Genomic DNA, 24661 nt, shown 5'->3' with positions numbered 1-24661 from the left:
AATTGAGACCAAAGTTAGGCAATTTACCTTGTCACAAAGCTAGTAAAAGCAGATCCAAAATTTGAATCTTGATTTAACCCTAGAATTTGCTTGCTTACATTTTTTATTCTGTTTTCCTATTAAAAAAATAGTCCTGTATGTGAGAGAATGGGGGTTGAGTTCCAGCTTTAGGATGTCCTAGAGCAGCATAGAAGGTATTGTCCCTTGTGCTGCAGTATGTATCCCATATATCTGTTCCCCTTTACTCAACATGTTTAAAGGTCAAGTTGGCAAAAACCTGAGTTCCCAAGCCCTGGATTAGATCATAATTCAGCATTCATCAGAGAGGAAGATGAGTGAATATACACAGAGATGCAGCAGGTAATAGGAAAATATTAGGGAAGCGATGCCCCTTTCCTCAACTTGCCAAGCAGTGATAGGTTTACCCTATTGATAGTAAAGATGCCCAAAGCCTTTGGAATTAGATAGTCTTCCAGTGGGAAAGTGAGGGCACAAACCAAATGGTCCCGGGGTTTCTAAATCCTTTCAGTGACATGTGAGCATAGTGTTGTGAGCATTGTGTTGTGTTGTTAAAGATAATTTTAGTTATTTTGATCTGTGTACTTATGTAATCAGTAACCCTGTGGAGTAACTCTTAATGGTTATGGAAACTGAGCTCAGAGAATTGACAGTGCCCTGCCCAAATTTACCAAAACTGTTAGAAGTTGTATCCTTCGTATTTAATTTTGTCTAACTCCAAAGCATGTAATTTCAGTCTGGTTTTTATTTTAATTAGCTGTTTCAGTAGAATTATAGATTCTTGGGGAAGCTTAGGCTTCTCCCTCCCCCACCCAATTCATCAAACGTGAATCAAGTACCCATTTTGTGCAAGTTTCTGTGATAGGTACCAGGAATAGAGACATGAATCAGATCTTGTCCCTGTTCTTGTAATACTCATAGATCCATGGATAGGCAGGCATACAAAAAGATGAAATTGTAGAAATTAATAGAATTGGAACCTTTGGGGCAAGGAAGAATTGGAGAAGACTATAGTGTCAGAATTAGTTGAGAATTAAATAATTCATAGAAACTAGCCAGGCAGAAGCAACAACATATGCAAAGGCATATTGCAGAAGCTGCAAATAGCACTGTTTGTTGAGAGTATTGGGAATATGAGAAGAGGGAATGGAGAGGAGAATGATGAGGAGCTTGATCATGAAGGTCCTTGTAAGCTTGGGAAGGTGCTTTATTCTGAAAGTAATGACAGGTTTTCAAGGTTTTATTTGAGATCTAGAAAGCAGCCAGAGTAGAGAATGGATTGGGAGGGAATGGGTATGATGAGGCAGGGATAGAGAAAAGAGATGTAGAAAAAAAAACAGGAACTAACAAGACACACCTATAATGAAGCTCTTGAAATAAACCAGATGAGAGATAATGGTGGTCAAGAATAGTACAATACAGATGAAAAAATATATATGGATTTAGAAATATTTGTTTCACTTTATATTATTAGATGTATACATACATAGGAAATACATAAAATAATATAATGAGGGGTGCCTGGGTGACTCAGTTGGTTAAACAGCCGACTCTTGATTTTGGCTTAGGTCATGATTTTGTGGCTCATGATTTTGAGCCCCAAGTCAGACTCTGCGCTGACTGTGCAGAGCCTGTTTGGGATTCTCTATCTCCCTCACTCTCTTCCCCTCCCCTACTCGGCACGCGCACGCACGCTCTCTCTCTCAATAAATAAATAAACTTAAAAAAAAAAAAAACAAAAACACCTTTAAGGAGCGCCTGGGTGTCTCAGTCAGTTAAGCATCCGACTTCAGCTCAGGTCATGATCTCACGGTTCGTGGGTTTTGAGCCCCACATCGGGCTCTGTACTGACAGCTCAGAGCCTGGAGCCTGCTTCGGATTCTGTGTCTCCCTCTCTCTGCCCTTTGCCTGCTCACACTCTGTCTCTCTCTCTGTCTCAAAAATAAATAAACATTAAAAAGAAAATCTTTAAATAAAGTGTTGTAATGAACCCATGTACCCAGCCTCAGTAACTATCATCCAGTCTCTAATTCTGTCCCATGCGTACCCCCACCCACTTTCTCCCCTTCCATATTATTTTGAGTCATGTAATTTTTGTATCATGTAATTTCGTCCATTAATATTCTGGTATATACCTCTACAAGATATTTTTTATCTACAGATTTCTCCATCTTTTTTTTCCTTCTAATTAGTTTAAGAGATTGAGTAATTTGTCTTGAGTTACCACAACCCAGAGTTTGCTAATTGCATTTTTGTGCTGTAGATGAATGTGTTCCTCTCTAGTTCTTTTTTTATTTTAGTTGTTGGATCTAGAGGCTTGATCATCTTCAGATTCAACTTTTTTGACAAGACTATTTTATGGGCGTGTTGAGTTCTTACACCAGAAGATATGTTACTGTCTTATTCTCTTATTTTAGCTGTTGATGGTCAATATCTAGGATCTATTATTTCAGAGTAATATTCTAATTCCAGTATTTTTTGTTCATATATTTATTGGAATGCTTCTATGAAGAGAAAATTATCCATTGCTGTTTATTATCCTGTGGTATATTTCACTTAGGAAAGACAGGATAAATACATGATTCTTTCCCTTTATGTAAACGTTTTCAAAATGCTGTGTTGGTTTTCTAGCATTGTTCAATGGTGACAAAATTTGCTTAGAATCCTGAATAATTTATGGATTTAAGCATTTGTATTCCAGTTAATTGTAATTTTTTTTTAAAAAGAATACTCAGATTGCCCCATCTTTGGTTAGAGAGTGGCTGCTTTGGCAGCTTTTTGAGGGGATTGAAAAGACCGAATGGGGACAGGTTGAATGTGGGTGAGGTCAAAGGGGAGAAAGGAGTCAAGGAAAGAGTCTTTTTGACTTGGGAGTTGAGGCCATGCCCTGAAACAAGGAGCCCAGAAAGAGGAACAGGTTTTAAAGAGAGGACATGTTTGGACATGTCTGAGATGCTTACGATTGCTAGGTGGAAATGCCCAAGAGGCAGCTGGATATCAAGATGTAAGGCTCAGCAGAGTAATCCAAGACTCCAGGACCCAGGATAGGGCTCAATTGCTATGTGTAGTTGACTCAGGTTGGGATTATGTGTGTTATATTTTGATAAAAATCAATCTCTTTGCTATCTGAAGCCAGGTTCTACCCCAAAGCAAGATTAGTAAGCCCCTGTTGCCTTCTCTTTTTGTTGTGCCTATCCTTAGTCAGGTTCAATCTCTAGTAGAGCAGAAAGGACAGGGTTGGTTGCAGGTAGAATTGCCACTTGGCTGGTTTACAACCGGTCCTGTTGGTTTTCAGATTTATTACACCCAATCCCTCAATTAGAGGAGAGCTCTGTGTATGGGTAGGATTTATTGGATTTGGAATTGAGGCTGAGTGAACTGGTTTTGGCTTTGCAGGAATGGCCTACTGTAACCTTTTTGTGAGTATTTGTATTCTTGAAAGATATTCTCATCCTCTTCCGTGTTCCTGTGCTCTGAAGCAACCATTTTCCTTTCTTCCCTCCTCTAGTCAACAAATCTTCATTAAGCACCTGTTTTTTGTCAGGTACTGGGGATACATTGGTGAACAAGAATAAGGGGCACAGTTCCCTGCCTTCATATAGCTTGGAATCTAGTGGGAGATATATATATATGTTAATCAAAAGATCACTAGCAACATGTGACTCCACACTAATATAGGAACTCTGCAAATAGGACATATTGGTTAGAAATCTTATACAACCAGTGCTGAACCTTCATTTATTGGAAGATTACAAGTCATATAAAACAAAAGTCCTGACACATAAAGGACTCTGAAGTGGAGTTCATCCAGGGGGAAAAGCTTCCTATGAAGTAAGGCGAAAGAGTTAGAAAATATGGAAATTAACACACCATTAAATTTAATAAGAGAACTGCACATACCCACCTCACAAAACACATACACCAAGAACCTTCTGATTGCCTTAGCATATTATGAATGCCTACTATATGCTAAATCCAGGGCTGGACCCTGGGCTTACCAAGGCTTGCTCTTTGGGGGTGTATTCAGATTAATAAGGAAGATAGAATGGTAAAATAAAAATACTAAATGATATGTACTGTCATGGAATATTTTAGGAATCCCAGGCAGTATGGAAGAAGGGTGTGATTTGACTCTGTCTGATTTGAGGGCTGAGAGGATGGAGTCTTAGAATACCTCACAGTGGAGGTGATATTTAAATTGATTCCAGAAAGATGAGTAAGTGGTAGTGGAAACAATAAGGAAGTAGTGAGAAGAGTTGTTCCAGGCAAATGGAATAGTTTAGCATACTTGCACTACAAGTGATTCAGTATAGTTGGTGATGGATGCTTACAGAGTGGTGATAGATGAAGCTAGAGAAATCAGCAGGGGCTGGATTAGTAAAGGATGTGGACCTTTATTCTGCAGTGCCTGGAAGCCATTGATGGGCACAGTGACATTATGCTACAGTTATTGGTGGCTTTGGGGGGGGGGTATTTTACAGTCCTTTGCCCAGATTCCTCACTTACATATAACTTAATTACTTATTGGCAGAAACCTCTTGTATTATCTGATCCCCCCACCCCCCATCTGGGTTAGGCAGATGGATGGATGGATGATGGAAAATGAAACAACTTCAAAAAGTCAGGGCTGAAACCAGAGTCTGAAAACTATTGGGCTTCAAGTACTTTTCCTTTTTAGGGGCACCAGAGGAGAAAGGTTCTCTGTCCATTTGCTGTGTCCCTAAATCTTATTTTTACTACTTAAATATTTTTTTTCTTTCATTTACACATGTGGCTTAATAATAGTTTGAGCTGTTGTAATATTCAGAGCCACAGTACTTACTTCCATTAATCTCTGGTCTGGCCTGGTCTTAATTGTGAAGAAGATAAACAGGCAGGGGCACAATATAGGATGAGTAAGTCTCATACTATAATCTGTTTTTAATTGTGATACTTTAAAATTTTACACACAGGGGCATCTGGATGGCTCAGTTGGTTGAGCGTCTGACTTTAGCCCAGGTCATGATCTCACAGTTCATGAGTTTGAGCCTGACATTGGGCTCACAGTTGTCAATACAGAGCCTGCTTTGGATTCTCTGTCCCCACCGCCCCGCCCCTCCCCTGCTCATGCTTTCTCAAAAATAAATAAAGCATTTAAAAATAAATCAAAAAATTTTACGCACAGAGTCTTGCCTGGAGAATTAAGGAGATTTTTTTAAAATGGAGGGATGGCTTACTCGTTCCAGATTCTTCAGTTTGTTGGTGGGAAACTGATCCAATTAAATACCATACCCATATTTAAGTTGCCTTGTTTCAAAAATGTCTTTCCTTAGTTGATTTTTGCAAATTAGGATCCAAATAAGGTACATACATTGCATTGGGTTGTTATATATAAGGCAATTAAGAAAATTTTTTTTCTTTTAATTTTTATTTATTTTTGACAGAGAGAGAGAGAGTGCATGAGCAGGGGAGGGGCAGAGAGAGAGGGAGACACAGAATCCGAAGCAAGATCCAGGCTCTGAGCCGTGAGCACAGAGCCCGACGCGGGCTTGAACTCACAGACTGCAAGATCATGACCTGAGCCAAAGTCGGACACTCAACCAACTGAGCCACCCAGGCGCCCCTATATAAGGCAATTTTAAAATCACACCCTATAGTCTTTTCTTCCTTAAGCCAGTTACGTTACTCTTCTGCATACAGATTTCATTCTGGATTTTTGTTTGTTTACTTTCTTTTTAAGTTTATTTATTTTGAGAGAGAGAGAAAGTGGGGGAGGGACAGAGGAGAGAGCAAGAATCCCAAGCAGACTCCACACCATCAGCACAGAGCCTGATGTGGGGCTCGATCCCACAACCCTGGGAATCATGACCTGAGCTGAAATAAAGAGTTGGACACTCAACCAGCTGAGCCACCCAGGTACCCCTCATTCCTGACTTTATAGCAAAGGCATTAAAAAGTCTTTTGGGATCTACCTGGCTCTACCCGTTCCTTCAAGTCCTGAAATATCTTTCCTATATGTCTGCTTACAGAACTACAAGGTTCAGCTCAAATGTAAGGCCCTCTCTGTGGCATCAGGCTCCAATCTAATGAATTATCCATTCTTTTTGTTTCCTTAATACTTAGTACCCATCTGTTACACTAGTCATAACATCCTATTGTTGGTTATCTGTTTAGTATTTGTACTACAAGTAGGTTAGTGTGGAGTGGTAGAAAATGAAGCTGGAGAAGTCAGCAGGTGGTGAGTACCTCTAGGGCTAGGATCACATAATATTAATTTGAGTCATCTCAGGCAGCCTGGTGCCTAGCTTATAGGAGATACTCAATGAATGTTTGTAGAATTGAATGAAAAACCCATTTCTAGAATATTTTTAGTTTCCAACTTTGAGGGGTGTTTTTTGTTTGTTTCTTGTTTCCTGAACTATGAATTCCCCTCTCCACTCCAGGAGAAAAGGCAAAACTGGAAATCATATCTAAGTATGTTCTTTGTTGTTCTTGTTCTATATTCAGGAGGTTTGCTCGTTAGTCTTAGGTAGTATGGATTTCACCTGGCTGTGTTTCATTATTCCTGTTCCGTTGAATTCAACTCTTTCCTTTGCCATAGGGAATGTTTGTATCAAAAGATCTGACAGATGAGAACCCGAGACCTTGGGCTCTTGTTTTTTGTTGTTTGCAAGGTTAAAAAGGAATTTAAAATATTTTCTGCATACTTATTTTCTGAAATGGATAGAGGTTTTCTGACTAGTCCTCCTCCATCACAGTGGTCATATGGCTTTCACTCTACATCAGACTTTCATTGAAACTTATTAAAGATAAGGCTGAAATAACTCCAGTGACTGGCCACTAGAATTGCTCTCTTTGTTTTACTTGAAGGACCAAGTATTACATCTTGATACCTCTCTTTAGCTTCAGATCTACAGTCTCCTTTGAAAGCTGCCATTTGAATAAACAGATAGGAAATAATGTTGAATAGTAACATCCGAGAGGGTTTGTTTCTTTTATTCAAGATCTGTGGCATAATGGAAGAAATAAGGGACTAAGATACTTGGTTCTGGTCTTTGTTGGTCTGATGACTCTTGCCTCTTCCTTTCATTGGGCCTCAGTTTCCTCATTTATAAAATGAAAGTGGAACCAGTCTCTTGCAAGATTAACTAAGGTTCTGCCATTCACAATTTAGACTCAGCTTTTAAATTCTTAGATATGTAGTATGTAAATGGTTACATGTAGAATTTTGTTCATCTACTTTTTTCTATATTACAAAGCTAGTATTAGTAAAAATGTTGCTGATGTCTTATTTTCTTTTTTCTCCTTCCCATTCATAAATTCTAGGGATCCTTTTAATCTCTTTAAATGATCTCTTACAATGGTTTGTAACAATCTTACTGGGACCCTTAATTAAGATTTACAGTTTGTCTTTTGCATTCACATGGTAAGTGAGATGTATGTTCATGTTCTCTTTCCCCTTCCTCCCTGTAGAACCTATAAAGGACTTTAGGGGCACCTGGGTGGCTCAGTCGGTTGAGCATCCAACTTCGGCTCTGGTCATGATCTCATGGCTCATGGGTTTGAGCCCCATGTCACGCTCTCTGCTGACAGCTCAGAGCTTGGAGCCTGCTTCAGATTCTGTGTCTCCATCTCTCCCTGCTCCACCGCCCCCCCCCCCCCCCCCCCGCTGGTACTCTGTCTCTTTCTCTCAAAAATAAATAAACATTAAAACAATTTTAAAAAAATTTTTTTAAAGAACGTATAAAGGACTTAAAAAAAAAAAAACTATGGGACTGAGGATGTTGAAGAATATGACTCTGTATCCAAAGATTAAGATTTACCCATCTTCTTTTTTTTTTTTTTTTAATTTTTTTTTTTTAACATTTATTTTTGAGACAGAGAGAGACAGAGCATGAACGGGGGAGGGTCACAGAGAGAGGGAGACACAGAATCTGAAACAGGCTCCAGGTTCTGAGCTGTCAGCACAGAGCCCGACGCGGGGCTCGAACCCACGGACCATGAGATCATGACCTGAGCCGAAGTCGGACGCTTAACCGACCGAGCCACCCAGGCGCCCCTACCCATCTTCTTAAACTATGTTAAAGATTTGTTCTTGGGGCGCCTGGGTGGCTTGGTCGGTTGGGCTTCCGACTTCAGCTCAGGTCATGATCTCATGGTCCGTGAGTTCGAGCCCTGCGTCGGTTTCTGTGCTGACAGCTCAGAGCCCGGAGCCTGTTTCAGATTCTGTGTCTCCCTCTCTCTCTGCCCCTCCCCCACTCATGCTCTGTCTCTCTCTGTCTCAAAAATAAATAAATGTTAAAAAAAGAAAAAGATTTGTTCCTGGGCTTATGAGTATATTAAGGATTATTGCTAAGCCTTACCCTTAAAAATCAAAGGCACTGCTTCACTCTTGATCCTGGGAGCCGGACTGATAACTTCCCATTTTGTCGTGTCTTCAAAGGTTGGTGCAGTGAAAGCAAAGATGCTTACTACCCCTCTCTTGTATGCAGGTGCTGAGTTTTAGATATACCTGTATCCTTCAGGGAGACAGAGAGCTATCCTTTGAAGGAGTGTTCCCAATTGAATTGCTGGTACACTTTCCCCTTATTCAGCTTTCCCCCGTCATTCTTTTATAGTCACTTTACTAAAATTATGAGAGCTGTGTTAAGTTCCACAGAGACTGAGAAGAAAATCTCTATTAATTTCCTATAAGACTGGGAGTGGGGAAACTGGTTGATGTGTTTCTGTTGGGGTGAGATATGTGGTGGCAATAGCAGAACATTTATTTTTAGGCAGGTAAATTATAACCTTTTTCTTCTCTAAATCATTGGTCACTTTTTCTTTAGGCCCTACTTTGTAAGATAACCCCAATGGTCTCTATTAGTTGGAGAAGCCCTCTTAGTAACAGTAGTAGCAATATTTGCCCTTCTGTTATATGGCTGCCAAGTGACAGACTCCACTCCCACTCCAAGGAGGGTCTCCTCTTTTTTCTGGAACACTGCTATAAAATGTGCCTAGCCTGAAGTTATTCCCAAGGCTAGGCTAAGGAGAAAGGGAGATTTCGTAGGATGCAACAATTTTGCATGGTTAAAAAGCATTTATCACTGGGAATCTGTCTGTCTTTAGGTCATCCCACCTTCTTTGAGGAGCTTGCTCTGTTTTTGTTTCCTGCCATCTCAATGGATAGCTGAATGTTTGACATCATCTGTCATTAGCATATGGCTCAGATTTGCCAGCCTCTGTGGCTCTGTGGCATGGTTTGAGCGCGTATATGCATAAACACACTCCCCTGTGTGTTACTAGTATGGTTCACCATCAGGGAGGCATAGCGTAAGATTGCTTAAGATCTTAGGAGTTTTAAGGAATGAAGCTTACTTTAAAGATTTAAGCTTTGGGCTGGGGGCAGGGAATGATATTTCTAACCTTTGTGCATTCTAAAAGGATTTTGCAGACCTAGTTTTCTTTCTCCACATTTTGACATGAATGTGTATAACCAGAGCATGGAAATTAAGGGCCAGAATTAAAGTGAACCCTGCAGATATCAGAGTTCCGTGTTTTAATTTTCTCAGAAGAATTTGCCTTGTCATTGTTTATTATAATGACAAAAAGCAGGGAATCCCAGTCTTACCCTCCCCCTTCAACCCAATACATGCATAACATGGAGTTTTTGTTTTGTGTTTTCCTTGTGCCAAATATTTCAACTTTCTAAAATTTCTAATCCAGAATATAGGAAAATATAGTATAGAATAGCTCTTGAAAGGAAAAGGAGAAAAAATGCCAGGTATTAGAACCCTTTTAAATTAAATGAAAACTAAGTCTTCTAAAAGGCTGCCTTTTAATTTTAAGATCACAGTTTAAAGAAGTCCAGAGGAGTATTTCCTATTAAATGTTGCCACAATACTTTTCAGAGAGACGTGCTAGGCAGTGTTGTTAACTAAAGAAAATAAGTCTATCAGTTCCACTTAGATAACCTTTGGTAATAAACGAACTCCATACACATTGTGACCTTAGCGCCTGAACTTTCTAATCACATGACTGGCTTGTAAACTGACCTGTGAGGATGACTGTCGTAGTCCCAGCTAAGAGAGAGAAATTGGCCAAGTGTCGGAAGGGTGGTCATCAAGCTGGACTTGTCCCGTAATCTCTGTTTCTTCATGGCTGCGATAGAACTTCTCAACAGACTCCGAGAAGCATGAAATGGAGACATGGGAAGGTAAGGGAATTGACTGTTTAAGTTTGGGCCCAAATCTGAGGTTTAGAAATTTTCTTTGAAGGTTTAGAACAAATAGTACCCTTGAGGGAGGTGGGAGGCAGTCCAGTCCTTTTTTGTGTCTTGGCAAAATTCAGCCAATAAGTTTTCATATACATTGCAATTGGGTATAAATGTTTTGGAATGTAGAAGAGCAAGGGAGAAATATAGTAAATTAATTGTTGTGGTTGATGATTTTAAGAGAGCGGGGGAAAAAAAGAAAAAAACTGGATTTAAATTTTACAGTGACTTGAAAAAAATTGTAAACTTCACTTTTCATCACAATCCTTACATAAAGTTTACATTTTAAAAAATTGTTCTGCTTACCTCTTGACAGAATTTGTTTATATTTTAAATTCCTTAATCCAGTTCACCATCTGTGAAAGCCTTATTTAGTACTGTTAATTATAGATAGTATTGGGGTCATGAGGCCGTTGATAAGGCAGCCTCATTTCCTTTGGGGGAACTTAGATACTTTACGGTTTGGGGTATAAGACTAAGCCACTGCTAATTTCTTTTTAAGTAGGGTGTTTTTAAAATGGGTAAATTCCTTATTCTCTCTCTCTCTCTCTCTCTCTCTCTCTCTGTTTCATTATAGCAACTAGTAAGTATTGCAATTTGTGTATTCAGAGATTGGCTCCTTCTTGTGTGAAAAACCCCAGTGCCCCACAACTTTATTACTTGGGCCAGAAAATTCATACACAGCTAAAGAAAAAGCTAGAAGATGACTCTTGGTATTAAAGATTTGCTCTGTTTGTTTGCTGTGTTTATAGAGTCTAAGAGTTTGCCAAAAGTTTGGTTTCTTGTAGGCAAGCTCTGTTAAGCTATAGCCAGAAGAGTTTCAGATTTGAGGTAGTTGGTAAATTTCTGGGATATTAACTAATGAAATAGATAGTCCTAGGAAAGCTTCCTAGCCCCTTGCAGCATGGCTAACATCTGCCACGGACAGCTTTGCAGTTTCATTCTCACTCTGAAGATGCACAAACTGGGGAAGTGGGACCGACTTCCTCCCAAACAACATTATTCTTTATAGTAATACTCCCTCTGCGTTCTTTCCCAGCACCATATATGCCAGAATTATTACCTTTATTGGTTTTTAATGTATATTAGTGGAAACAACAAAATTTGTTGAAATTATCAGTTATATGCAAGACCTATTATTTTTCATTTTAAACAGCTTCCTCTTCTTCCCCCAATATTCACAGAAATTCCTTTATCCTGGGTATATTAGCTTTTCCAGAAAGGAGTCATTTAAGAAGTAAGATTTGCTGTGGATCCATTGGAATAGGAGTTTAAGTATAGGCAGAGATACCAGAGCTGTGGTTACGTAAGTTTGGAAAGGATAGCTCTGGAGGATTTGGATATTTTTCCAGCCAGCTTGAATCTCTTAGTGTCATATAGTCCACAAGTTCTGAAAGAGAAAAAAGATTTGAAGAGAAAGTTCTCACTCAGTTCTAATTTAATTAAGTATTGAAACTTTGATTTTCTTGGCTGTTCAATGACAGAAAATAATTTATGGTACTAAAACAAGGACTTCTATAAAAAAAGGAAGTGAATTTTAAAATTTCCACCTGAGTCTTCCATATAAAATTCTAGCAAAGCAAAATGAATTATCCCAGCTGAAGGAGATCTTTGGAAGCTTAAAAGCAAAATCAGACTACTTACAAAAGAGTGCAGTGAAAATGCTACTGTAAAAAAGTGTTGCCTGGTTTTAGATATTGGGCCCTTGTCCATTTAAATTAACCTTTGTCACAGCTGGGCATACAAATGTTTTGTTTTAGTTCACAGAGGGTTAACTCTATTCAAGCTTTCACTGTGGCAGGCCTGATCTGTGGAGTCATACAATCTGGTCTTTCAGCCCTGCCAGTCGCTAGGCAGGAAGTCTTATTTCTTAAGCTATCTTTCAGAATGGGGGGTTGGGATTTGGAGAAAGGTGGGGGAAGGGCCTTGGAGCATCTGTAAGGATCAATAACAGAGAGTGAGCCGCAAGAGAGGCCATTGTGCACACTTCAAGATAGATGCAGCCCTTGTGCATGGCCCCTGCCTGGCAGGACAGACACCTAAAACCAAAACAATGCCACCAAATGAATTCCTTGTGAAAATCAGATTGCTCTTAAAGGAGAAAATACTTTAAAGAGTGCCCTTTTAATGTTGGGAATATTCTCATTCCTCAACTTGCTAGGATCAGGCAGTCCCCACTAGAAATAACTCCAAATTGATTTTTAAACGGCTTTTGTCCTCATGCTAATACTGTATTGAATTGGAGAGGGTGATCATTTTGGTCTTAGTCACATGCATCAGTGCATTGAGTAATCTTTTTTCTTTCTCTTTCTTTTCCTCCCCCCCACCCCCTTTTCTTTTTTATTCTAATGTTTGCTTTACCATACCGGCGTTGGAGGCACCATTAAGGGAATGAAAAAAAACAAAATTTGGTTAGGATTTGAGTAACACATGTGTGAAATCCCTCCCCTGGCAGCTGGTATTGGCTCTTGAAACTTCATCTGAACTAAACAGATGCTCTTAGTGTGTTATTTTGAGATCATTTAAACCAGACTCATAGCCAAGAAATCTTCAAAAATCATAGGTCTTATTTTAAAATGCATTGAAGTCATGATATCATGCCACCTTTTACAAATATCATATGGGTATTGATTGAACAGAGTTGCCTGAGCTTAGAAAAGTGAGCAGTTCCACCAATGAAATTATGATTTTAAAAGCACAACCAAGTATGTTGTAATTTTACTCCAGTCCAGATTTTCATCTTTTGAATTCTTCTTTCCTAAGCCCACCTATAACATTCCTGTTTTACTGTATCCTTTTTTCAGAGGACTAAGGCAGTGGTTCAGTAGGTGTTTTATGATGCAAATTCTTTATGGCTGTTGGAAAGAGTAATGGAGTCATTGCCGCCTCTCTTCCACTAAACCCCCAAACTATTGGTGACAACTGATGGTAACAGCTGTGGAAAATGGAATCATAAAGAGACTCTAATATCCTTCTCTCCATTTGAAATCTTTTAGGAATAAATGCATAAACCAACTTAGGGTCCATAATGTGATTTGCAGATACACTATGGAATAGGGTGGGGAGAAAGACCTGCAGTTGAAATGAGCCCCAAGTGTAATTTTATGCTTCTTGAGTTGAGACCTGACATATTCACCTGGACAGTTTTGAGACTTGAGAAAATACATAGACACTTAACAAGATCATCTGGATATTTTTAACCCATCCCTCACCTCTACCCTTATATTAGAAGAAAATCTAGGTTAATCATCACAGACTCTCCTTGATATCATTGTTTTTGCCTCTCTGATACATTATAATTCTGCATTAATATTTAATTTAAACCAAGGGATCAATTCTTTTAATGGATATTTTCCTGAGATACACAAATATTACTAACAAAACTTAGAAGTTCAGTTACCGTTTACATTGTATTAAAATGGGGTATGAAACCTACCATGACCCTTTGAACAATGTGGTCTTTAATGTGCTTTAAGGGGGAGGGCCTAGGGAAGGAAAAGCCATAAAAGTCTTCAGGGTTCAAGATGAGGTTGGGATTTTATCCCATTGCCTTTGTCATTTTCACACACAAACATCACTGCAATCATGTTTGATTTAGCATCCTTAATACAATGAGGTGGGAGAACAAAAGGATATTAGAGGCATAAGTATGGAAACCAAATATTCTCTCTTCCCCTCCAGATTTTTTCAATTCATTTTGTTTTCCCTGTCTCCCCTGCTACTGGGATTTCCTTTTAAACCAATGAAATCCATTCGTTTTTAAGGATCTTCTCTCTGCATGCCTCGGTGGTTTTTTGAGCAATTGAAAAACAAGCCACTCCTCAAATATTTTTTAGCCACGTGAAAAGCCCTTTCCCAAAGACTTGGTAAAAACACCATAATTAGGAAAAATGCATCTACTCCTATTTCAAGGTTGAGAATTTGGGGGCGTTCCTGATGCACAGCTGTTTTACATATTTTGAAAAGCCTGATAGATGTAAAGGTCATTGCTAACTCTAACAAGGTCTTGATGCTCACACTGTCATCCAAGGACCTTGCATTAATTAGGATGAGAAGCATGGAAGGTCAGGAGTCAACTGACTGGTGGGCCTCTGTGAATTGTCATTGGGGCCTGGAAGAATTCCTATAGGATTTTTAGGTGTTAAAACAAAACAAAAACAAAAACAAAAATAAAACCTGCTGCAGCTTCCATGGCCTCTGAGCAGATCCCTTGGTCTGTGTGGTAAGAACTCATTCCCCGTTGCCCAAATGGCTCATAAAAACTTGGTTGCATCTGTTGCTTTGCTGTGTAGCCTTCCCAGTGTTGGGTAAAGAGAATGTCAGCAGCCTGATTCTGTCACTTGGCCAAGTCACTTGACCTCTGTGAGCCTCAATTTCCTCGTAGGTGCAACAGGGGATAGTAATAACCAATCTCACAGGGTTGCTATAGGAATTAAATAAGAGAACCTCTGTCACAGCGCCCAGCGCATGCTTAACATGCCTTGAAATTGGAATGAGTTTTGAAAGAATGGCAAGTTTAGGGAGATTAGGAAGGAGAGGATTCTTGGTGAGCCTGTAGCTGGTACTATTTAATATTCCAAGTAGGAAAGCCTGCCCCTCACCTCCCCCATGCCTCCATTCAATGAGCAACGTTTAGGGAGGGGCCCTTTGGAAATTTAGCCTTGAAAATGCCGTACAACTAGTGAGACAAGCTGCTGAGCCTTCTTTACAACCAGTTGCTATGCTAATAATCTATCCCTGAGCTAATAAAAATAATTAGTAATGAGAGGGTTTCTGCAAAAGTTGCAGGTTTTTTCCCCCTGAGTCTTTTACAGTTGGTTGATTGGAAGAAAAAGAAGAGAGGATGGACTCTAAGTGAGCAGATTAAGTAATGGTCAGGAAAGAAAGGATAGTCAAGTTAGTCATCTCCTTCCATGTGTTTGGTAGATAAATAGATGCCAAGACAGTGGCTATGGCCATACTTAATAGCTCCTTCTTAGAAGCTTTACCATGAGCTGGTAAAGTTGAGAATATTGTTAGCATGCTAATCACTGCACTATTTAACTTTGGAATCTTCAGTCTCCCTGCCTTCTGGGGTTGAGAGCTTGTATTAGTGGCTCATTATTCTGATCTCTGTGTATAAAATTATAACTTATGTAGCCAACATTCATTGAGCATTTACTGTGTTCTAAACTCTGGGAATACAGGTGAATTAGAACTGTAGCTCCCCTTTTGGAAATAATGTTAATGTTTCTTAACAGATACTAACAATTACGGGGAGAGGAGGAACATTGGCTGCAAAAACATTATTCGAAACTGGCAGAAGGATTTGTTTTCACTTTGGGGCCCTGGATTTCTTTAGCTTTTTTTTTTTTTTTTTTTTTTTTTTTTAATAAGCTAGCTACATATTTCTTGAAACGTCTTTGCTCTTCCAAATGTATGGTTCCAAAATAGAATATTCAAATATTTTTCTTAACATAGTAAAATTAGACTCCTGGATTGCAATTGACAAAAGTGTGGAAATACTCTAAACATTGTTACTCTGTTTGCATCCTATTCACTGTTAGCAAAAATGTTTTCCTTTTGTGAGGTTTCAGCATGTTCTTTCAAAGTAATGGCTACAGCAACCTAGCTTTGCTTTTCAAAGGAGTGGATAAGTTATGGGTAACATTAAATATCAATTACAGTTCATTAAATAATCACTCTATACAGCAAATGCGTGTTTTGGACATTAAAAAAAAAATATCATCCCAGTGGCCATTTAATCCCAAAATGCATGCACTTGAGTCAGTGTGGAAAGAGTATGTTAAGTGAAAAGTTTGGCACCCAATATGTGTTAGTCATGGAAGTCTTGGCTGTATGTATATGCACACACTCTCGTATGCATTGATGGGTTTTGTTTTTTAACTTTGCCATGAGATACTTGCTAATTGCTTAGGATTCTAGGTTCCTTTTGAATAGGTAGATACCAGTATCTTTGGTTTCATGCCTACCTGCCTTTTGGAATCATGTACACTAAAATACTTGCCATGAGGTTGCCAGTCTGATAATAGAGAAAAACTACTCACCATAGAATAGGTTTAATATAGAAAGTTCACCATATGTCATATGCTGAAAAATAATTCCATTTCTTTGTTCTTTATTTCTACCAACCATTAGTCTTACCCCAAAGTAAGAGAATGATGAATGTCTAGGGAGTCTTGAGGAGTAGGAGGGGGAAGGAGTGCTAGTTTTATGAAAATATTGATTCAGTGCCTCAGGGAAGCAGAACTGTTTGGTTCTGATGGCTACATTAGTAAAATTGTGTGTGTGTGTGTGGTGAGAAGGAGTGCTTATGCATTGTTTAAGTTTCATGATTTTTGGTCTTAGTGATAAATATAGAGAGATTCTACCACTTATTCTGAACATTGTTTTACACATGGAAGTAGTTATAAAAGCACTTTTTGGCAAATAGTATGAGAATCTCCAATAATGCACATGTCTCTGTTCTGGGCCCATTAAGCTAAATCTGGTCAGAAGATTTCCTTTTGGTAAAGCAAAAGAAAATGTGGCAACTACATTTTCCATTCTCCTAGAACATATGGTTTCACTTAAAGCATGCTAATTGGTCTCTCTTTAACCAAGACCTTAGAATTGGGCAGGGACCTAGGGAGCTAAGTACTGAGCTTTTAAGCATTAGCACAAGGTGTCTGAACTGGCCCACTAGTTTGCCATCTAGAGTTCTTATAAACTGTGCACTTTGATTTGCAAGTAGGGAAGCTATACTGTTCATTCATTCAACTGACATTCACTAGTGTTTGCTCTGTGCTTGGTATACATTAGGGATGCAGAAAAAGTAAGAATCTCTGTCTGCTCTGTGGACCATATAGCCTAGTAGAGATAAATAGGTAAGTGCAACAAAGTGTTGGAGGAACAATGATAGCAATCCTGGAGGGTACAGAGGTTATTGCAGAGGTAGGAGTGCTCATTTCTGTTTGGGCTATCAGGTTAGACTTCAACCAGGAAGGCGTCATGAGGGATTGGTTGACATTTGCCAGGCCAGTAAAGGGAGGGAGGGTCTCCCAGGCAGAAACAGGAGCATGAGCAAAGGCCTAGCAATATAAAACAACCTGACTGGGTATGGGATGAGTTATCAGTAAGGCCCATATAGGTCAGGAAAATTGGTTGGTTCTAGATGCAAGGGATGCCCTAGAGAGAGCTTTAGTCTGTGAATGGATTCCTCTACCCCTGTTGAGCCTAAGAGAGCCCTGTTTACATTCTTCTTAATTCTCCCTTTGCAGATATGTTGAAGAGATTAATGTAGTACTTTGTTAGAAAGGAGCACAGATCTGTCTCAAAGCTAGAAGCCTGGACACCACTGCTGCTGGGATTTAGGGAGAGCATGCTATAGCCTTACTTAACCCTGTTACAAATTGTCAGGTCTTCTAGAGGGAAAGGGTTTGGTTAAATGCTTTTAAGCAGTTATACCCTCTGCCTAGGGTCATCTGTGCTCTGTGGGAATGTTCCAAACAGAAATGGAGTCTGTTGTATTTTTTTAATGAATGGAGAAATAGAGTCCTAATAATATCTTACCCAGACTCTTTGACTAGTTAAGACTATGAGTTTCTTTTAGTTGTCTAGGGAAAGCTGTATGTTTTTACTGAGGTAGTCTGTGTAGTTTTACTTATATCTAGGTGAAATAGTTGATGATTAGTGACTAAAATATTACAGCGGTTTTGGTAGTATTTAGTATTAGTTGTTTACGTTTTAAATTTTAAATTTTATTTTAAAATTAACATGCAGTAAAATTGAGGAGTCTTGAGTTGGTGTACAGTCTCTGAATATAGATTTGTATAAACTACCACTACAATCAAGATACAGAACAGTCAACCCCCTAAACTCCCTCATGCTACTATCCCTATGTGGTCATACCCTCACCTTTCTCCTGACCTCCTAGCAACCACGGTCTGGTCTGGTCTGTTCTGTTCTCTGTTACTCTAATTTTTTATCTTCCTGACAGTGGAAATGTATAATATGTAACCTTTTAAAGCTGGCTTCTTTCACCAGTATAATGCCTTTGAGATTCATCCAAGTTGTTAACTTCTATCAGTAGTTGATTCTTTTTTTTACTGAATAGTATTCCATTGTATGGTTGTTGATCCATTCACCTTTTAAAGGACATTTGGGTATCTACTTTGGGGTGATTATGAATAGAGGTACTATAAACATTCATGTACAAGTTTTAAGTGTGAACCTAAGTTATAATTTTTCTGTGATAAATTACCTAAGAGTAGACTTGAGGGGGTCATATGGTTAAGTATATATTTAACTTCATAAGAACCAGGGCTCCTGAGTGGCTCAGTCAGTTAAAGTGTCTGACTTCAGCTCAGGTCATGATCTCGAGGTCTATGAGTTTGAGCCTCGTGTCAAGCTCGAGCCTGGAGCCTGCTTCAGATTCTGTCTCCATCTCTCTGTCTCTCTCTCTCTCTCTCTCTCAAATATAAACAGACATTTAAAAAAATTAACTTTATAAGAACCTGCCTGTTTTCCATAGTGGTTGTATCATTTTACATTCTCATTTGAAAGGTGCCAGAGTTCTGGTTGCTCTAGATTTTTATCATGACTTGGTATTATTATTTTATTTTATTTACTTATTTATTTATTAGTATGAAATTTATTGTCAAATTGGTTTCCATACAACACCCAGTGCTCATCCCAACAGGTGCCCTCCTCAATGTCCATCACCCATTTTCCCCTCCCTCCCACCCCCCATCAACCCTCAGTTTATTCTCAGTTTTTAAGAGTCTCTTATGGTTTGGCTCCCTCCCTAATTTTTTTTTTTCGGTATTATTTTAAAAACTTAGTGGTATCTCATTTATCTAATGGCTAATGACATTGAACATTTTTTCATATACTTATTTACCAGTCACATGTCCTCTTTGATGTAGTGTCCAAGTCTTTTAGTTTTGTTTTTTTTTAATCCTTATCATTGAATTTTGAGAGTTCTTTACTTACTAAAGATGGAAAGGGCATACAGTTAGTAGTTATGGAAGCCATTCGCTAATATTTTGAGGCAATTTTTACTTTTAGTTTTTTGAGAGAGAATATGTGCAAGCATGTGTGTGAGCAGGGGAGGGGCAGAAGGAGAGAGAAAATCTTTTAAATGTTTATTTATTTTTGAGAGAGAGAGACAGAGAGCAAGTGAGGGAGGGGCAGAGAGAGAGAGGGAGACACAGAATCAGAAACAGGTTCCAGGCTCTGCAATGTCAGAGCAGAGCCCAACATGGAACTCGAACTCATGAACCACAAGATCATGACCTGAGCCAAAGTCGGACACCCAACCGACTGAGCCACCCAGGCGCCCCAAGAGAGAGAATCTTAAGCAGACTCCACGCCCAACATGGAGCCGGACACAAGGCTCTCTCCCAACTGTGAGATCATGACCTGAGCCAAAATCAAGAGTTGGACCCTTAACTGACTGAGCCCCTTCCAGGCAATTCTTAAAACCACAGTTTATGCATCATATCTTTTACAATGCTCAGCCTTTTTCTTTAATAGCCAACCTGTACTTTATGACACGTGGGTTTTTCTCACAATTCTGCAGTGCCTTGTGGGATTTAGGAATGTTAAACAGTTGAATTGATATATTATGATTTAGCCCTCTGTAATCCTCTCCCTAGATATAAATTGCTCTCTTGACAATAAGAAAAGATTATTTCCAGTATATGGCATAGTGAGTAGAGGAAGGGTAGAATTATTAGATCAGGTCAGAGAATTAGGATAGGGCTTGATCGTATAGGGCAATGGAATTTACTTGAAGTGCAAAAGGAAGTAATTAGAGCATTTTGAGCAGATTGTTTTTAAATATTTTTATTTTAAAAGGTTTTTTGAGCGTTTAATTAATTAATTAATTTATTTATTTATTTTTGAGAGAGCAAGAGAGTGCACAAGTTAGTGAGGGGACAGAGAGATAGAGAATCCCATGAGGGGCAGAGAGAGGGAGAGAGAGAAGCAGGGCTCGCCCGAAGTAGGACTTGTGCTCATCTGAAGTGGGTTGAGCAGATTTTTAAAAGACCCTTCCCACCCCCTACCACACTGGGGATGGGTTAGAAAATGGATTGTAGGGAGGCCAATAGTAGACCAAATGGTCATCCAAGTGAGAAATGATGGGAGCTTAAACTAGGGCCAGTAGTACTAGAGATGGAGAGTAAATTTGAGATCTGTTTTGGAGGGAGAATTGATAGGATTTGTTGATGATTTGGATGGCGGAATATAAAACAAAGTAAAGGGATTAAGGAATGACTTCTAGATTTTAGGCTTGAGCAACTAATTGGTATTGGTTTCAGTTAGTAATATGGAGAATGTTACCAAGAAACATGTTGATATAGGACACAGGAATAGAATCTAGAATTACGTTCAGTAAGTTTGAGATGATTGTTAGAAAGCCAGATAGAGTGTTAAATATAAGGCAGTTTAGATGTCAAAGTTTGGAACTCAAGGGAGGTTTTGGTTAAAGATGCACGTTAGGGAAATTGTCACAATATAAATGGAAGATTGAGTCCTTTAAAGAGAGGATATTGGTGGAAAGGATGTCCAGGGATCAACCCCTGAAGATATGTCAACATCCAGGAGTTCCAAAGATATTCTGTAAAAGAGATTGAGAAACTAGTAGTCTGGGAGAAAGTAGGAAAACTTGGAGAATGGTATTCTGAAAGCCAAGGGAGAAAAGTGTTAGAAAAAGGAAAGAATTCAGATACTTGTTCAATTTCTTTCATTCATTCAGCAAACATTCCTGAGTACTTTCAGTTTATAAGCCTACGTGGATAGGCCCTTGCAGTGATCAGGACAGATAAAGTGCTGGTCCACATAGAGTTTACATATATATTTTAAGGATTTCACTGTGAAACTATATAGCAATTCTGAGGCCCATCTAATATTCATTTCTGATATTTAAATTTCAGAAAGTTGCCTTGAACACTTTAACACTAAAGATGATTCCACAGTATTCCCAATTTCTGCAAAGAGTTACTAGTTTACTAGAATAGAAAGCTTGGTGTGCAAATTCATGTGATCTAGAATAATAGCCATTGAGCGTTGTAGATACATAGGTTATTTATTTATTTATAATTAAAAAAATTTTTATTTTATTTTTTTAATATGTTTTTTTAAATGTTTATTTTTATTTTTGAGAGAGAGACAGAAACAGAGCACAAGCAGGGGAGGGGTAGAGCGAGAGGGAGACACAGAATCTAAAGCAGCTCCAGGCTCTGAGCTGTCAGCACAGAGCCTGATGCAGGGCTTGAACTCATGAACTGTGAGATCATGACCTGAGCCAAAGTCAGACGCTTAACCAACTGAGCCACCCAGATGCTCCCCCCCTTTTTTTCAGAGAGAGTGAGTGAATGCACATGTGAGCAGAGGAGGGGCAGAGGGAGAGAGAGAGAATCTCAAGCAGGCTCTGCACTGAGCATGGAGCCCCAACATGGGGCTCGATCCCATGACCCTGGGGTCATGACCCAAGCTGAAATCAAGAGTCAGATGCTCAACCGACTAAGCCACCCAGGTACCTCTATATAGGTCATTTAAAAACTAGTTGAGGGGCACCTGGGTAGCTCAGTTGGCTAAGCATCCGACTTCAGCTCAGGTCATGATCTCACAACTTGAGAGTTCGAGCCCTGCGTCAGTTTCTGTACTAACAGTTCAGAGCCTGGAGCCTGCTTCCTATTCTGTGTCTCCCTTTCTCTCTGCCCCTCCCCTGCTCGTGCTCTGTCTGTCCTGTCTCAAAAATAAATAAATGTTAAAAATTTTTTTTTTGAACCAGATGAAATGCAGAGGTAGCTACAGCGTAGAGGTTACTTATGTAAACATGCACTAATTAATTTTCTGGACCTTAGTTCCTCTAGGTTGCGGAACTAGTGTTTCTCAAGCCCCCTCTGGCTTTGAAATTTAACGACTGCAAAGTCCAGGATCACATAATCAGAGAAGTCACAAATGGTAATATGCATAACAGTAAACACATCAACTCTCAAAGTCAGTAATATCCTCATAGGTGAAACCTTCAGTAGCCAGATCAGTCTCTAATTCAGTGTTTGACGGTAGAAGCACAAGATTTTAACAGTTGGAAGCTACACTATAATGGAAGTCCCTAAGAGCCTCTTTGAAATGAATGCAAAGACAATTTTGTGTATGCACGCTTTCCTAAAAGAGATTTTTGGTAGCTCTGCCTTAACCATTTGGTAGAATTGCACTATGTGTATTTTTACCTTGCTAACAGACACCTGTAAATTAAATTCAAAAGCATGGAAGATATTTCTTTATTTTTAAAAGATTTTATTTTATTGCTAAAATTTTTTCACTCTTTATTTTTGAGAGAGTGCACGTGATCAGGGGAGGGGCAGAGAGGGGGACAGGGGATCTGAAGGGGGCTCCACACTTGACAGCAGAGAGTCTGATGTGAGGCTTGAACTTACAAACAGTGATACTATGACCTGAGCTGAAGTCAGACACTTAACGGACTGAGCCACCCAGGTGCCCCAAGATTTTATTTATTTATTTTTAAAATGCATTTTTTTTTTCAAGTTTGTTTATTTATTTTTGGGAGAGACAGAGACAGGGTGAGTGAGGTGGGGTGTGTGTGTTGCGGGGAGAGACAATCCCAAGCAGGCTCTGTGGTGTCAGCACAATGGGGCTCAAATTCAGGAAACCGTGAGATCATGACCTGAACTGAAACCAAGTGTCGGACGCTTAACCAACTGAGCCACCTAGGGACCCCTAAAACGCATTTTTAAAATCTTTTTTTTTTTCACATTTATTTATTTTTGAGAGAGAACGTGCAAGCACGCACAAGTGGGGGAGGTGCCAGACGGGAGTGGTGGGGATAGGATCCAAAGTGGGCTCTGCACTGACAGCAGAGAACCTGATGCAGGGCTCAAACTCATGAACCATGAGATCATGACCTGAGATGAAGTCAGATGCTCAGCCAACTGAGCCACCCAGGTGCCCCCAAAATTGTATATATATATATTTTTTCCCTAATATTATTTATTTATTTATTTATTTATTTATTTATTTATTTATTTAATATTTTAAAATCGATTTTACCTACAGCTTGTTTTACTTATTTTAAAAAATTTTTTTTAATGTTTGTTTATTTTTGAGACAGAGACAGAGCATGAGTGGAGGAGGGTAGAGAGAGACAGACAGACAGAATCTGAAGAAGGCTCCAGGCTCTGAGCTGTCAGCACAGAGCCCGATGCCAGGCTTGAACTCACGAGCTGTGGGACCATGACCTGAGCTGAAGTCGGACACCCAACTGACTGAGCCACCCAGCTGCCCCGTGTTTTACTTATTTTTTTATTTTTATTTTATTTCATTTAAATCCAGGTTAGTTAATATATAGTGTAATAATGATTTCAGGAATAGAATTTAGTGATTCATCACTCACGTATAACAGCCAGCACTTATCGCAAGTGTCCTCCTTATTGCCCCCATCCATTTAGCCCATCCCCCCAACTGACACCTTCCCAGCAACCCTCAGTTTGTTCTCTGTATTTAAGAGTCTCTTAAGCTTTGTCTCCCTCTCTGTTTTTATATTATTTTTGCTTCCCTTCCCTTTTGTTCATCTGTTTTGTACCCAGGGTTTTATTTTTAAGTAATCTCTGTTCCCAGTATGGGGCTTGAATTTACAACCTTGAGATAGAGTTGCATGCTCTGAGCCAGCCAGACACCCATGGAAGATATTTCTAAAAAGAGCTGTGGCATCTGGGTGGAGAAATAATAACCATAGCATAATAAAAAGCAACTACATTTGTTGATCCATATCTTCATTTCTAGTACTCTACAGGCCTATTACATATTTTAATCGCTTCATTTTCACAGCAATTCTGTAAGATGAATATTTTTATCTTTATAGATAAGGAAACAAGCTCAGAGAGATGATCACACAGCTAAAATAGTGACTAGCTAGGATGCAAAGCGGGGTTGCGTTTTCTTTTGACTTTATAATTACAGCAAAAATAAAACAAAAACAAAATAACTGCAAAGATAATTTACTACAAAAGCTCAATAAATAAATTTTTGGTTCTCTAACCCAAGCAGTAATCTCCAAAACTTAGATAGATGTGAAGGGGAGCAATCAAGCTGCTGAAGAAAGCCAGATATGTGAAGCTACTATATCAATACCTGATTGATAGGCAAACCCAGTAGGCCTCAGGCATGCCAGAGTTAGACATCACTCAGGTGAATTACGATCCTTCCTCATAGGCACCCTGAGCTTTAGAATATATACATATGGCACTTTGTTTTACATTCCTATATAGTCCTCGTAGGAACTTTTCAGGAGGAATCACTGTCCTCATTTTACTGATAAATATCCTGAGACAAAATGGTGATGATATGATAATAGTAATAATACTAGCTTACATTTATTGAGCTTTTTTTTTTCATTTTAAAGAT

At 39.1% G+C, this 24661-nt stretch overlaps 1 protein-coding gene across 6 annotated transcripts in view; it reads left to right on the top strand.

Annotated features, from left to right (window-relative positions):
* The window catches only part of NR6A1 (nuclear receptor subfamily 6 group A member 1), a 225550-nt gene that overhangs the window by 148121 nt on the left and 52768 nt on the right, over nucleotides 1-24661 (top strand). The window contains exon 1 of one of the 6 annotated variants that reach the window (XM_042911849.1): nucleotides 10019-10192. The exons of the other annotated variants lie outside the window; for them this stretch is intronic. Within the exon in view, the coding sequence (XP_042767783.1) occupies nucleotides 10177-10192 (16 nt within the window). The 5' untranslated portion in view covers nucleotides 10019-10176. Of the gene's footprint in view, nucleotides 1-10018; nucleotides 10193-24661 lie in introns of those variants that run through there. 6 annotated transcript variants of the gene reach the window in all.

The sequence above is a fragment of the Panthera leo genome, chromosome D4, assembly GCF_018350215.1.
Source record: "Panthera leo isolate Ple1 chromosome D4, P.leo_Ple1_pat1.1, whole genome shotgun sequence".
Taxonomy (NCBI): domain Eukaryota; kingdom Metazoa; phylum Chordata; class Mammalia; order Carnivora; family Felidae; genus Panthera; species Panthera leo.
Note: the sequence above shows the minus strand (reverse complement) of the source record. Positions and strands in the feature narration are given on the sequence as shown.